Source organism: Pan troglodytes, chromosome 10 (assembly GCF_028858775.2).
Source record: "Pan troglodytes isolate AG18354 chromosome 10, NHGRI_mPanTro3-v2.0_pri, whole genome shotgun sequence".
Classification (NCBI taxonomy): domain Eukaryota; kingdom Metazoa; phylum Chordata; class Mammalia; order Primates; family Hominidae; genus Pan; species Pan troglodytes.
In genome coordinates this window covers 19,306,382-19,321,266 of record NC_072408.2, presented here as the reverse complement: position 1 = coordinate 19,321,266, position 14,885 = coordinate 19,306,382, and the positions used below count along the sequence as shown (strand labels likewise).

Here is a 14,885-nt window from a genome sequence, read left to right as displayed (position 1 = left end):
TATTTATAGACCTAGTAACCTGTCCAAAACTTTTACAGGAATATGAGAAATGGAATAGTGATTTCTTTACGACAGAGCAACATGTTCTTATTTCACTGTGGTAACTTGTGCCCGGTAGAAAAAGATTGTGTGGCTGGTACAAGAGAAATACTTAGTGGAGAAGTCAGTTTTCTAATAGTGTCACCTCTACAAAAGTAATGGAAGGAAACATTTCAGAAATTGGACTTTGTGTGAAGGAAAATACATTATCTGTGTGTTTAGATGCAAAGTCTCACAGTCAGATATTGTTTAAGCTGGTGATCCCTTAATCTCTTCGGAGGATCCTTATAATTCCTTTCTATATCATATTAATAAAAATGATAATAGCATTTACTTATTTATTTATTTATTTTATTTTTTTTTGAGACTGAGTCTCACTCTGTCGCCCAGGCTGGAGTGCAGTGGCGCAGTCTCGGTGCACTGCAAGCTCCACCTCCCGGGTTCACGCCATTCTCCTGCCTCAACCTCCCGAGTAGCTGGGACTACGGGCACCCGCCACCACGCCTGGCTAGTTTTTGTTTGTGTTTTTAGTAGAGATGGGGTTTCACCGTGTTAGCCAGGATGGTCTTGATCTCCTGACCTGGTGATCCGCCCTCCTTGGCCTCCCAGAGTGCTGGGATTACAGGCGTGAGCCACCGCGCTCGGCCAATAATAGCATTTATTAATAACAGCAGTTATCATCATCATTATTATTTGTGTGTCCTTGGACTTGCTTCTTAGCTTTTTCTCTTCATTTTTAAAAAATTATGGAAAATGTCAGAGTATAGAAAGCAGAGTATAGACGACCATGAACTACCTAGTTTTAACCATTGTTAGTACATGGCTGATCTAGACTGCAGCGTGTCTTAAGTGGGAGGGCTAAGGAGATGGCAGAAATGGGTTTTCTAATAATATATCTATGGTCTTAATACTTCCTTTTTGACATAGCCTAAAATAAATGAAAGAATCAGGTCTTTGTTGCTCCTTCTAACTAACCTCTTAGCTAGTGTTTTATATGTAAACTTGCAAATGTGAGAAGAAGAAAAAAAGTAGTTTTTTTCATCAAAGACGTGTTTGTGTGTGTGTGAAGTAATTTTAACTTCATATTAGAATTAAATAGTATATAGCTTGGAAGAAAAAAAGACCAAATAAAAGACATTTGTTTGAAGCTTTAGTGAGCCTGATCGATCTGAGGTAAGTCTGAAGGTGACAGGTATAGAGGGGTCAGTGATGTAAACTAAAAAAGGAACCAATTAATTTTATTATAGGCTGTATATAGTCACCACTCTGAAGACTCTAATCCAGCACAGTGCAATATGTAGCCACTAATTACATGTGGCTCTGCAGAACTTAAAATGTGCCTAGGTTGAATTAGGATGTACTTTAATTGTAAAACACATACTAAGAGACCTAGTATTTAAAAAAAACCATAAATGTCATTAATAAAATTTTAATATTGATTACAGGTTGAGAGAAAAGAATTTTGGATGTGTTAGATTAAATAAAGTATATTATTAAAATTCTGTCTACTGTTTTATACTGTTTTTGAGATGAGTCTCATTCTTTCACCCAGACTGAAGTGCAGTGGTGCAGTGTCAGCTCACTGCAACCTCTGCCTCTCAGGTTCAAGCAATTCTGCCTCAGCCTACCGACTAGCTGGGATTACAGGTGTGCATCTCCACACCTGGCTCATTTTTGTATTTTCAGTAGAGAGGGGGCTTCACCATGTTGGCCAGGCTGGTCTTGAACTCCTGGCCTCAAGTGATCCACCCGCCTTGGACTCCCAAAGTGCTAGGATTACAGGTGTGAGCGAAAACATTCTCCTGGCATGTTTTGTACTTTTTAATATGACTACTAGAAAATTTTAAATGGACACATACGGCCTACATTTGTGGCTTGTGTTATATTTCTCCTGGACAGTGCTGTTTTAGATCCAAACCTATTGTAAAAACTACACCAGATGAGAACAAGGAGATCAGGAATTAAAGGAAACAGTGTGCTTACAAAACGTGGTTTTAAAAAAATCTTTAATAAATCTTAATTACATTGCTTAATTTGAAATAGACATGAATTGATAGATCTTGCTTTTGTATTTACTTCATTACCAAAAAAAGACCTTTTAGTTTTTGCTTTTCGAGTGAGAGAACAAGGAATGGTTGGAAGGGACTAGTGCTCAAGTGAATAAAGCAACCAAATCATTAGTTGTGCCTTCTCAGGAACTATTTTGAGTTCCTCGCCACTGTGCCATTCTTAATACCTTCATTGTTAATACCTTTGTTGAGCTTGTTAATACTTTGATCGCGGTCTTCATTTGTTGTCCTTCCAGCAAATGTTGCTGAAGACCTTTTTCTTTTCATTGTTTCCTTTGCTCTCTTCTTCCTGAGACCCTTGCTTGTATCTAGAGCAGTATTAACACTGATCCAAACCCCAGTTTTCTCAAGGGACTGAAGTGAAGATGAGCAAAGTATTTCTGATCTATAATCCTTTATCTGCAATTCTGAAATCCAAAGGGCTCTGAAAACCAAATGCTGCTTTTGTTAATTGATTTGGTGGAAAACTTGACCTGAACCAGTGTGAGACTATTTGTAGTCTATCCCACACTGCGGGCATACTTTTATTTATTATTATTATTATTATTATTATTATTATTATTATTATTTTGAGGCGGAGTTTGCTCTTGTTGCCCAGGCTGGAGTGCAATGGTGCGATCTTGGCTCACTGCAACCTCTGCCTCCTGGGTTTAAGCAACTCTCCTGCCTCACCCTCCCAAGTAGCTGGGATTACAGGCGTTAGCCACCACTCCTGGCTAATTTTTGTATTTTTAGTAGAGACAGGGTTTCACCATGTTTGTCAGGCTAGTCTCGAACTCCTGACCTCAAATGGTCCTCCTGCCTTGGCCTCCCAAAGTGCTGGGATTACAGGCGTGAACCACTGCGCCTGGCCGTGTTTTGTTGCAGAAATATTAACATGTTTGGCTATAAATAGTGGTGCCCTGAACCCAAGTAGAGGTGATATGCTATGTGCATTGTGTTAACCTTTCTTTAAAAAAAACAAAAAGACAAAAACAGTCTGAATTCAGGAATACAACTGACCCTGACTTTAGATAAGGGATTTTGGACCTCTCTTGCCATCTCACAGAAATTGGAAATATTTTGCTAACCATAATTCTATATTGGTTTATTTATTTTTTTCATAATTCTACATTTAAAATAAGATATTTATCTTTAACACAAGCTGAACAGAGTGACAGAGATAAATGAAGTGTTTCTGAAACACGGGTTTATTGTGTCACCCTGCTTAAAGTGCTTCCAGAACCTTCTTGCTTTCTGTAATTCTCCTTATCCTGGAATTTAATACCTGCCATAGGGTGGTATCTGCTTGATGCTGTATCCTTTGAGTACCCCATGTGTTCGTTCTGTCTCAGTCAAGGCATTTCTTTCAAAGTGAAACATGTCGTGTGCATCCTTGGCTTTGCTATGTCTTAACTCATTTCTTTTTTTCTAGAAAATCTTTTTCTCTTCTTCTTTGTCAAAATTCTAATTCTTCAAGATGAATTTCAACTGCTATTATTTCCTGAAGTTTTTCCTGATTACTTACAGAGAGGGGATATGTGTGTAATTTTAATGTAAATATCGTTTACCTCCCCAATTAGATTGTAATACATTAGCTGGAAGAGGCCCTGTTCTAAACTTCTCAGCATTCATCAGGTCTATCATGGTGGTTTGCATTTACTAGATGTCTTTACTAATGTTGTTTGATTTGCGGGGAGGTGAGTTAGGGGTCTGGCAGAGCAGCAAAAGTGTACTCATATGAAATTGTCAAATATTTGCTCTTTTTTGTTTACTGTTTTAGTTACTTTATATCTAACTAGCAAAAGTAAACAATAAAAATGGGAGTAGGAAATGGGAGGCTGTAGCTGTGTAGTTTCCCACTGGTTTCAGGATACATAAAGGTCTCTTGGTTTTTGTCTTCAGTTTAACAGTGAGTGGTTGTTTTGGTCTTTTATTTTCATATATTCTTTTATATTTATGTATTTTTATTTTGAAGCACTACATTAAATAATTAAATACAATCATTTAGCTGTTTACATTTAGGAACTAAAGCATTTTAATAAAATGATTTTAAAGGACAGGAACCAGTGTTTACCAGATAGTGCACCTAATACTGTGCTATATATTTAGCATTATTTTATTTGATCCTTAATTAATTCAGTGATGGCAGTGGTGCTGTCCCTTTTTTTTTTTTTTGGAGACAGAGTCTCGCTTTGTTGCCAGGTTGGAGTGCAGTGGCGCGATCTCGGCACACTGCAACCTCCGCCTCCTGGGTTCAAGCAATTCTCCTGCCTCAGCCTCCCGAGTAGCTGGGACTACAGGTGTGCGCCACCACGCCCAGCAAATTTTTTGTATTTTTAGTAGAGACGGGGTTTCACCATGTTGGCCAGGATGGTCTCCATCTCTTGACCTCGTGATCCACCCGTCTCGGCCTCCCAAAATGCTGGGATTACAGGCGTGAGCCACCGCGCCTGGACTGCTGTCCCTATTTTATTTGTGAGACTTGCTTAAGGGTACCCACTGAGTGATAAAGCTTATATTTGAAATACAAATCTCTTTCTGCCACAATACTGTTTGCTGATCATGAGAAATTTTTTAGAGAACAGAAGAATGAAGGGAAACTGGTAAATAGAAGATGCAGAATTATGTTTACTAAAAAGGTCTTAGAATTGTGGCATTTATTATTTTTCTCACAATGATTTTTAATTGCATTCTTACCTATTTTCTTTCTTTTTAAAGATTTTTTTCCTAGGCTGGAGTTACTTAGGCTGGAGTGCAGTGGCTTGATTATAGCTCACTGCGGCCTCAAACTCCTGGGCTCAAGCCATCTGCCTGCCTTAGCCTCCCTAGTAGCTAGGACTACAGGCGTACCCCACCATGCCTGACTAATTTTTTGGTATTTTTGTAGAGACAGGGCCTTGCCATTTTGTCCAGGCTGGTCTTGAACCCCAGGGCTTAAGTGATCCTCCTGCCTTGGCCTTCCAAAGTGCTGGGATTATAGGCATGAGCCACCATACCCAGCCCCATTTTCCTAATTCATACTTAATCATCCATCTTTTGTTTAAGCTATTTATTTATCAAAATAAACAAAAATGTTGTGAAGTGATATAGCTGAAAGAGAAAAGATTTTGTTGATCTCATAATAGAAGTAGAAATATAAGTGTTATTCTTTAAAAGTTTAATATTGGGCATCTAGTTTATGCTTTTACACCAGCAAATTTTAATAGGAAGGCCAACATTTGAATGTAAAGATCAGCAAAATTAGCCTCATTTATTAAATGTAAGATAATGCAAAATAAGATAGAATGAAATCTAAGAATAAAACCGAATCAGGCATATTTTAACATACCACAAACTTATAAGAAAGTTATATTTTAGTGTTGTATAATACAGAATATTTATCACTCTGTGTTGGGTGCTCCCTAATAGAATGATTGAACTCTCCCTAATACAGGACATAGGTTCACTGTTAAGTATATGACCTTTTAGATGAGGTAGCAGTACATGTTCCTCGAAATGCAATTGGAAATGCTGCAGTAGAAACTGAGAAGACCTTGTTCTGTTCTAAAAGATGGAGCAAGCCTTCCAGAGTCCCAGTGTTCAAGTCCCTACCTGAGACCATTTCTGCCACTTAAAGGGGCCTGTGTGCTGGGCAAATTAGCCTTTAGAAATGTTATTTCATACTAAAAACATGTACATGTGAACAATATCTGCTCCTACCCCCCCAAAAAAGGTATCAGATATAATCTTATATGCAAATATCAAATATTAGTTATATTATGTCAATAAAGGTATCCCAAGTAAGTCAACTCTGAATAGTGCATGGTGAATGCACTGTGAATACAGTATGAATGCCAGAGTGAATTTAATAATATTACTATTAGGTAGTTGGAAAGAGAAGGTACATCCTAGTTTCTTGAAACTTAGATGCAGAGAGGGTGTCATATAATCCCGATAGTTTTGTGATTATAATCTCAGAGGAATGAGAGATTTATTGAGATCCCTTTTATCTGTTTTTTGTTGTTACTGACAACAACAACAAAATAAAAAGCATGCTAAGTGGAAAGAGTCCTGAAAAAGACATCAACTGTGTTTACAAGCTCTGTGACCTTACATGAATCTCAGTTTCCATAGGCAAAGCTCTCAGGATAAAATAAAAGATGTTATAAAACAAAATATATGATAAAATAATGTATATGAAGGTACATTATAATTTGAAAACAAATGTGCAAACTTAAGGTGATGATACTGTATTTTTAATTTTGCCACAATTGTTTAATAGAAGAGTTGCATAATCTAAAGTTGCCAGAATTTTTAGAAGGAAGAGTAATATGAGATTGGGGGGAAAAGTGGTCAAATAGAGGCTTATATGGAAAATTTGAAATCATTCTTATAAAATCATCATGTAATTTTGAGAAAGCATTGTAATAGGAATACCAAGATGACTCTTGGATTTTTATACAACAGGCAGTTGGATTTGTTATTTTTAGCTGAAGAATAAATACATAGTTCATCCCCTTCTCTTTTGAATTTAAACCTGAAGGTTATGAATACTGATGGCACTGGGAGACGAGTACTAGTGGAAGACAAAATTCCTCACATATTTGGATTTACTTTGTTGGGTGATTATGTTTACTGGACTGACTGGCAGAGGCGTAGCATTGAAAGAGTTCACAAACGAAGTGCAGAGAGGGAAGTGATCATAGATCAGCTGCCTGACCTCATGGGCCTAAAGGCCACAAATGTTCATCGAGTGATTGGTGAGTAACTCCAAAGCTTTCTTAGAAATGGAAACCAGGAATGAAAAAAGATGGAGATAGTCAGCAGTGTAAATTATTGATGTTTTGAGGCAATTTTGAAACCTTCTTTGCCGCCCCCCCTTTTTTTTTTAATTTTTATTTATTTTTATTTATTTATTTATTTATTTACCGAGAAGGGACCTTTTAAACGTTGACTGACTTCTCTAGCTACCCAGTTTGAATTGAAGGGCTGAATACACATGCACAGGCACACCTTCATCAAAAGAATTCAGTCTGATAGTATGAATAATATACCTTACTTTAAAGCTTACTGTGGTATTAAAGGAAAATACTTCACCATGCTTTTACTCCCTATTAATCTGCATATTACTTGTTTGTGATATTAGAATTGAAACTTGAGATTGGGAGCAAGATATAATCATAGGCATTTGTGAACCAAACGCTTAAGTAATTTAAAAGTGAAAATATGTTGAATGTGTCAATGTGTGTGTCCTTCTGTGCCCCTTTTATAATTAATCTTTTAGGTTCCAACCCCTGTGCTGAGGAAAACGGGGGATGTAGCCATCTCTGCCTCTATAGACCTCAGGGCCTTCGCTGTGCTTGCCCTATTGGCTTTGAACTCATCAGTGACATGAAGACCTGCATTGTCCCAGAGGCTTTCCTTTTGTTTTCACGGAGAGCAGATATCAGACGAATTTCTTTGGAAACAAACAATAATAATGTGGCTATTCCACTCACTGGTGTCAAAGAAGCTTCTGCTTTGGATTTTGATGTGACAGACAACCGAATTTATTGGACTGATATATCACTCAAGGTTAGCAAAAGAATTGGAATATTAAAGCTAGGGACTAAAAGGGAGAACTTCTAGAATTTCTGAATCTTCATGCTGTGACCCACCTCCCTCATTGCTTGACAGGCAGAGTTCAACAAAAACCAAGTTTTTTTTTTTTTTTTTTTTTTAATGGTGTCTTGCTCTGTCACCCAGGCTGGAGTGCAGTGGTGCAATCTCGGCTCACTGCAACCCCTGCCTCCCAGGTTCAAGCGGTTCTCCTGCTTCAGCCTCCTGAGCAGCTAGGACTACAGGTGCGTGCCACGACGCCCAGCTAATTTTTGTATTTTTAGTAGTGACGGGGTTTCACCACGTTGGCCAGGCCGCTCGAACTCTTGACCTCGTGATCCGCCCGCTTCATCCTCCCAAAGTGCTGGGATTACAGGCGTGAGCCACCGCGCCCGGCCAAAACCCTTAAGTTTTTAAGTGAAGGGAAAGGCCCATTCAATATTTTATTAGATGCTTTTTAATACAGATACTTTGCCAGAGTGTTTTAAATCTGCAAGCCATAGTCTTCCTCTACTTTCTTCCATTTGAAAATGATGAATGACATTTTCTGCAATTAGCTGAGTAAGGAAATGTGTGCTTCACATAAAATGGCTGTTGATTTACTTTAAACAAAAATTCGTGATTTACTTTAAACAAAATTTTAGGGCCTGACTGAGGCGGAAAAGGCCAACAATGAGTTATTCTTTATTTTCTTCTCCTAGAATAGTTACTGAAAAGAATACCAGGATAGCCAGAGAGGAAGCTCCCGACCTATAAATCTGAAGAAGAATCTTTTCTTCTTCCAGACTGTTTTGGGCTTGTTTCAGATAACTCATGTAAACTTTTTTGTAATATGCGAAAACATGGGGTGTTGGAGTCAGAGTTGGATTCTAGTGGTGTTCAGTTAAATTTATTAAGTGAATAAATGAAATAAATTTTGGTTTGCATTGGGTGATGTTCTAAATTTCCTCATCTTGAAAGTGGGGGGTGGCTGGGTGCGGTGACTCAGGCCTGTAAATCCCAGCATTTTGGGAGGCTGAGGCACATGGATCACCTGAGGTCACGAGTTTGAGAACAGCCTGGCCAACATGACAAAACCCCGTCTCTACTAAAAATACAAAAATTAGCTGGTCATGGTGGCGCATACCTGTAATCCCAGCTACTCAGGAAACTGAGGCACGAGAATCACTTGAACCTGGGAGGCAGAAGTTGCAGTGAGCTGAGATCATGCCACTGCACTCCAGCCTGGGTGACAGAGTGAGACTCTGTCTCAAAAACATAAAATAGGGGTGATGCCATACTTGCAAGACTGTTGTATTAAGTGACAAAATCTACGGACAAAACGTACTTAGGATAATACTTGATAAGATGTAGTATCTATTATTAGTTTGAATTATGATTTTTAAAAATGTTATGGGACTCAGTGCTATAATGGTAGTATAATGGTTACATTCATTTATATGGTAGGCATGATGACTTGCCATAATGTTAAGCACCTTTAGAAAATTGACCACTAATTAAGATCTGTAGCATTGTGGTCACAGCTTTTCCACTTGATTACTGATAAATTTTAAAAGTAAAGTCATTCTGCTGTTAGTAGAATAAATTTTTGGTTCTTTAGAGTTTTAAAATTTCTCCCCTGAATTGGCAGTAAAACTTGAAGTTGCATTTATTAGAGATTGACATCAAATTTTTCTGTGCTTGCAAGTTATGTGAATTTTAATAGGAAATAGTATGCCTCTTGGCACTTCTGGATCCTCTTGCCCCTGACAAAAACCAAACCAAACCTTCTTTCTGGATAGGGTTTAGACTTATGCCATATGACTTAGTTGTTAATGTTCTTTTGCAGACCATCAGCAGAGCCTTTATGAATGGCAGTGCACTGGAACATGTGGTAGAATTCGGCTTAGATTATCCAGAAGGCATGGCAGTAGACTGGCTTGGGAAGAACTTGTACTGGGCAGACACAGGAACGAATCGAATTGAGGTGTCAAAGTTGGATGGGCAGCACCGACAAGTTTTGGTGTGGAAAGACCTAGATAGTCCCAGAGCTCTCGCGTTGGACCCTGCCGAAGGGTAAACAGCTTTACATGTGCATTCTTTGCAACTGCAGTGTACATTTTGGGGAACATGGCATAGTTACAGATGATATTCTTAATGTTTTAAATAATACGTATTAGGAATCTGAGAACTAAATGATAGATGAACTTTTAAAAACACTATTAATTGATATTTTGCTGATTTGAATGAATAATTATTAGCTAATTTTACTCTTTTCGTAATTAACTTTAGGTGAAGAAAGAGGGGAATGGGTTAATAATCAAATGTTACTGATGAGTATATTGATATGTTAAGTATATATACCAAGAGGTATTATCCATCTGTAGTTGCTTGCACTCCTTCCCAGTTATACTAGATTCCAAGCCTATTGAAGTAAACCCACGGAAACAATGTTGTGAGCTAAGAAAAAACTACATTTAAAAAGCTTTATTTTGGAGTATTTATTAATTCAAAATGGATAGTTTGGTTTGATCATTATTATAAACTGGCAGTAGCTTTGTTATTACAAGATAGAATAAACGTTTACAACATGATGTTTTTCAAGGGCGGGTGTTCCTTTTTACAAGAGTCAGCAAATTTTTTAAAGCCAGCAGCTAAGAAATCTGAAATCTGAAGAAAAATTCCACTTATAAAAGAAGTCAAGAGGCTGGGCATGGTGGCTCACGCTTGTAATCCCAGCAACTTTGGGAGGCCGAGGCGTGGGCAGATCACAAGGTCAGGAGTTCGAGACCAGCCTGGCCAACATGGTGAAACCCCGTAACTACTAAAGATAAAAAAAAATTAGCCAGGCATGATGGCATGTGTCTGTAGTCCCAGCTACTCTGGAGGCTAAAGCAGGAAAATTGTTTGAATCTGGGAGGTGGAGGTTGCAGTGAGCCGAGATCGTGCCACTGCACTCCACCCTGGGCAACAGAGCAAGACTCCGTCTTGAAAAAAAAAAAAGAAGTAAACAGCGTGAACATATAAATATGTTTACTGTATTTGCTAGTTAAAATAATTTCCCTGAAATGACACTGATTCCATGATTAGCTAGTAATTCATCTAGTCAGCGCTGACATATTGTGGTGATCTTTGCTCTAAACATTAGCTGCCAGACAGATAAATTTAATAGTTGGGACTAATTGGTTGCTGCTGGCAAGTATGAAATTTCTCTCACAGTTGTTTCTCTTTGGCTCTTGTGGTGTGCACATGCCTGTCAACTGACAAGTGCAAATGCATATAAAGGCAGGACACCTTCAGTTTTCAGAAAAGCATGTTCATACATTGCTACCAAGTCAGCTATCAGCTGACAGGCTGATGAGTGAATATCTTTCCTCAGGTATTTCGTGAGAGCTGGCATGTGATGTGCTTTTTTAGTTCCAGTATTCAAGAATCTCAAAAACTAGCACCTCACTAGTTTACTTGAAAGGGCATTTGGCCAAGGATTAGGTTCTAGTTCTAGCTCTGTCATCTAACTGGCTTGAAGACATTAGATAAGTTGTTCACATTTCTTGTAGTGTTTTGGGCTCTTCATCTATAAAAAGCCTATACTGTAGGATTACTGTAAGATTAAAGTGCAAAACTCAAAAATGGAAAATAACAGCAAAGTAATTATTCTAAAATTTCACAGAGATTGTTGTAGCGTAGTGTAGTGTTCATTGCCCAGTGGACACATCAAGGGGTGATTCGTTGTTCTTACCATATAGTATGCTCCCATGGACCATATGACCAAATACATTTTCAAGCTTTGCTTTTGACTTCAGTTAAAGGCTTAGTATTTATAATTACCTTTCATATACTTCTGCAACTTATTTTGAGGAAGAGTTGATTACACAAGTCAAAAAGTAAGTTCAGCATATTAAAAACTCAAATTAGTTAATATTCAAAAGTATATAAAATATTTTACTCAGAAGTGAACCAGATTCTGAGACCAGAGCTTTAAACCTTTGCTGTTTTCTTGAATATTAGTTTTATAAATGCCAGTACTGCAATAAACTGTTGGTTTATTTCCAATTCCTAGGTTTGGATGGAACAAATTTATTGGAAAGACTAAGGAAAGCTGACTCACTTCCTTTTTGGGATATGGAAAAAAATATTTAGTTTAGGGTGCCAAAATAATTGAAAGCATTGTAGCCATGATTTTGTTTAACCCATTTCCTTGATTTGCTATATGTTTTCTTTAAATTTATTTAGTTACTTTGCATGAATATGACTCTTTCCCCCAGATAATAAAAAATTGAAATGTTAAATATTTATTATTTTGAATTTAGATTTATGTATTGGACTGAATGGGGTGGAAAACCCAAGATAGACAGAGCTGCAATGGATGGAAGTGAACGTACTACCTTAGTTCCAAATGTGGGGCGGGCAAACGGCCTAACTATTGATTATGCTAAAAGGAGGCTTTATTGGACAGACCTGGACACCAACTTAATAGAATCTTCAAATATGCTTGGTAAGCTTTACTACTTTTTACTCAAACAGTATATTCTTTCCATGCAAAAATCAGTGGCTGCTATTTATCATTGGTTAGATACTTTTAATACAACTTCATATGAATGTGTCCATTCTTCTTCTGTTCTGGAATTGTATCCTGTTTGTTATTAATAGTGATCCAGGTACTTGGATTCATCTTTTTATTATGTGAAAGTTTCATTATTATTGGACTTGTAATGAAATTTATAACTCCCTAGATACTCCTGAAATGACTTTTGTACCAGTAAAATATATATATTTCCATCTTTTCCTTCTATAGTTCAAGAAGAAAAAGTGAACTGTAGACCCTTATATAGAGAAAATAAAACCACATTTAAAGTAGACCATTTGCAAGAATTTTAGGAAACTGAGTGATTCGTAGCAGGAATATAAGTTTGAAGCATGGGGTCAGAAGATAGATTGATTTCAGAGAACTGGTCTCGTTTTAGAATTGCTTTTAAATGAATTTTTCTATTTTAAATTGCTTACAATGTAATGTTTTATATGTTAGGGCTTTTTTTTTTTTCTTTTTGCCAGCAAGACACTTGTATTCTCACATATTTCATCACTCTGCTTCTCCCCTGTCTACTGCCTTTCTGAAAATAGGGCTCAACCGTGAAGTTATAGCAGATGACTTGCCTCATCCTTTTGGCTTAACTCAGTACCAAGATTATATCTACTGGACGGACTGGAGCCGACGCAGCATTGAGCGTGCCAACAAAACCAGTGGCCAAAACCGCACCATCATTCAGGGCCATTTGGATTATGTGATGGACATCCTCGTCTTTCACTCATCTCGACAGTCAGGGTGGAATGAATGTGCTTCCAGCAATGGGCACTGCTCCCACCTCTGCTTGGCTGTGCCAGTTGGGGGTTTTGTTTGTGGATGCCCTGCCCACTACTCTCTTAATGCTGACAACAGGACTTGTAGTGGTAAGCTGCATTTCCCTCCAAAGCAAGCTAGAATGAGAGAAAGCAGCATTTTCAAAGTACTTTAGTGTGTGTTTTTTCTAAAGTTAAATAGTGTGGAAATCCAGAGGGGGTCATTTGTTTGGTTAAAGGGTAGGGGAATGCAAGTGTTTGTTACTTATTACTTGTTTGATGATAGCAATTTGATGTTATAGAAAAATTAAGTCTTATGCTGGTGCATTGTCTTATGTCCGTAACCCAGCACTTTGGGAAGCTGAGGTGGGAGGAATGCTTCAGCTCAGGAGTTCAAGACCAGCCTAGGCAATATAGCGAGACCTTGCCTCTACAAAAAATAAAAAAATTAGCCAGAGTAATGTTGTGCATTTGTAGTCCCACCTACTCAGGAGGGTGAAGTAGGAGGATCACTTGGCCCCAGGAGATTGAGGCTGCAGTGAGCTATGGTGGCACCACTGCATTCCAGCCTGGGTGACACAGAGAGATTCTTTCTTCAAAAAAAAAAGGAAAAATTAAGTCTTTTACCCTTGGACATTAAATATTAAGTGTAAAAGTTGCATAGTTTCATGCATCATATTTATTGTAAAGGAAGGGAAGAGCATTACAAACAGTAAAACAGTGAATCGCAAAACACAACTTACTTGTCCTTTGAAGTGCATAGAGTAGGACAGTCATAAAAAATTTAAATGTTTAACAGGCCATACAGAAAACGCGTATGAGAACATGTAACCCAGTATAAAGTAACAGTTGATGAGAAACTAAAGAGAACATGCAATGAACATAGTAGGCAGTTGCAGTTTAACTGAAGCTGATGTTACCAGATCTTTTCATTTGGTCCTGAATCTAGATTTTTGTGTGTGTGTGACTCCCTCATCTTCTGATTTTTAAATACCGGCAAGTACACACATAACACTAACAACAAAGTGTGTAACAAAACATTGTTGGCTAGGGGAAACCTGGCTTATAACTTAAATATATATGAAGGCCCATTTCTTGGTGGATAGACAAGAACAAATTGGTAGATACGATTAAGAAATAAGTAGATTAGATCAGAAAGAGTAGATTATGGGAGGGGTGTAGGGTTTGGGTCAATATGATGGAAAGTAACAAACTGCTAAGGATATTAGAGGTAATTAACTATTGACATGACTTTCTTTTGTGCTTGAGAGAATGTGTCAGAATTCCCATAGGAAAAATTTGGTCTATTCTGATGCCAACTTCAGTTGTGAAAGAGAAAGGACACAAGCATGTAGTGGAATGATTAAGAGGTTATACTTTGGAATCTCTGCCACACATTAGCTTTTTTGCTTTACACAAGTAATAAATTCTTTAAGCCTTAATTTTTTCTCATTTGTAAAATTGGAATAATAATAGTAATTGCTGTATAGGGTTGTTATGAAGATTAAAGATAATACATGGTCTGATTTCTGGGGAGAACCAGTAGCAGGGAAGTCAGTTAGACCAGTGTGGTAATGCAGGTAGACCTGGACAATGGTGGTGGCAGCAGCGTGTGTGTTGAAGAGAGGTTGATGGATTCGAGATGTATTTTGAAGCTAGAGCAAGCAGAAGTTGTTAATGAGTTCTGTGTGGGACAGAAAGAGGAAGCAAGGATGACCTCTAGATTATGTGTCATAGATGATGGACTGTCATCGGAGAAGAGACATGAGGTTGAAGATACAGATTTTGGGATTACCAGGATGTATTTAAAATGAATGAGGTTACCTAAAGAGAAGGTATAGTTCAAGAGCCAGCAGCTTTCTCTCATAGGCTTTGTGGGTGTTTAGGCTGTGTCACACCTGC

At 37.8% G+C, this 14,885-nt stretch overlaps 1 protein-coding gene across 5 annotated transcripts in view; it reads left to right on the top strand.

The window, feature by feature from the left end:
- Nucleotides 1-14,885, top strand: part of LRP6 (LDL receptor related protein 6) — a 150,027-nt gene that overhangs the window by 93,903 nt on the left and 41,239 nt on the right. For all 5 annotated transcript variants that reach the window (XR_673283.5, XM_024347693.3, XM_009424870.5 and 2 more), the window contains 5 exons: nucleotides 6,613-6,829; nucleotides 7,354-7,643; nucleotides 9,496-9,722; nucleotides 11,957-12,141; nucleotides 12,768-13,094. Coding sequence is in view for 4 of the 5 variants with exons in the window: in XM_024347693.3 (XP_024203461.1) it covers nucleotides 6,613-6,829; nucleotides 7,354-7,643; nucleotides 9,496-9,722; nucleotides 11,957-12,141; nucleotides 12,768-13,094 (1,246 nt within the window). In the remaining variant the exon portion in view is untranslated. The remainder of the gene's footprint in view (nucleotides 1-6,612; nucleotides 6,830-7,353; nucleotides 7,644-9,495; nucleotides 9,723-11,956; nucleotides 12,142-12,767; nucleotides 13,095-14,885) is intronic.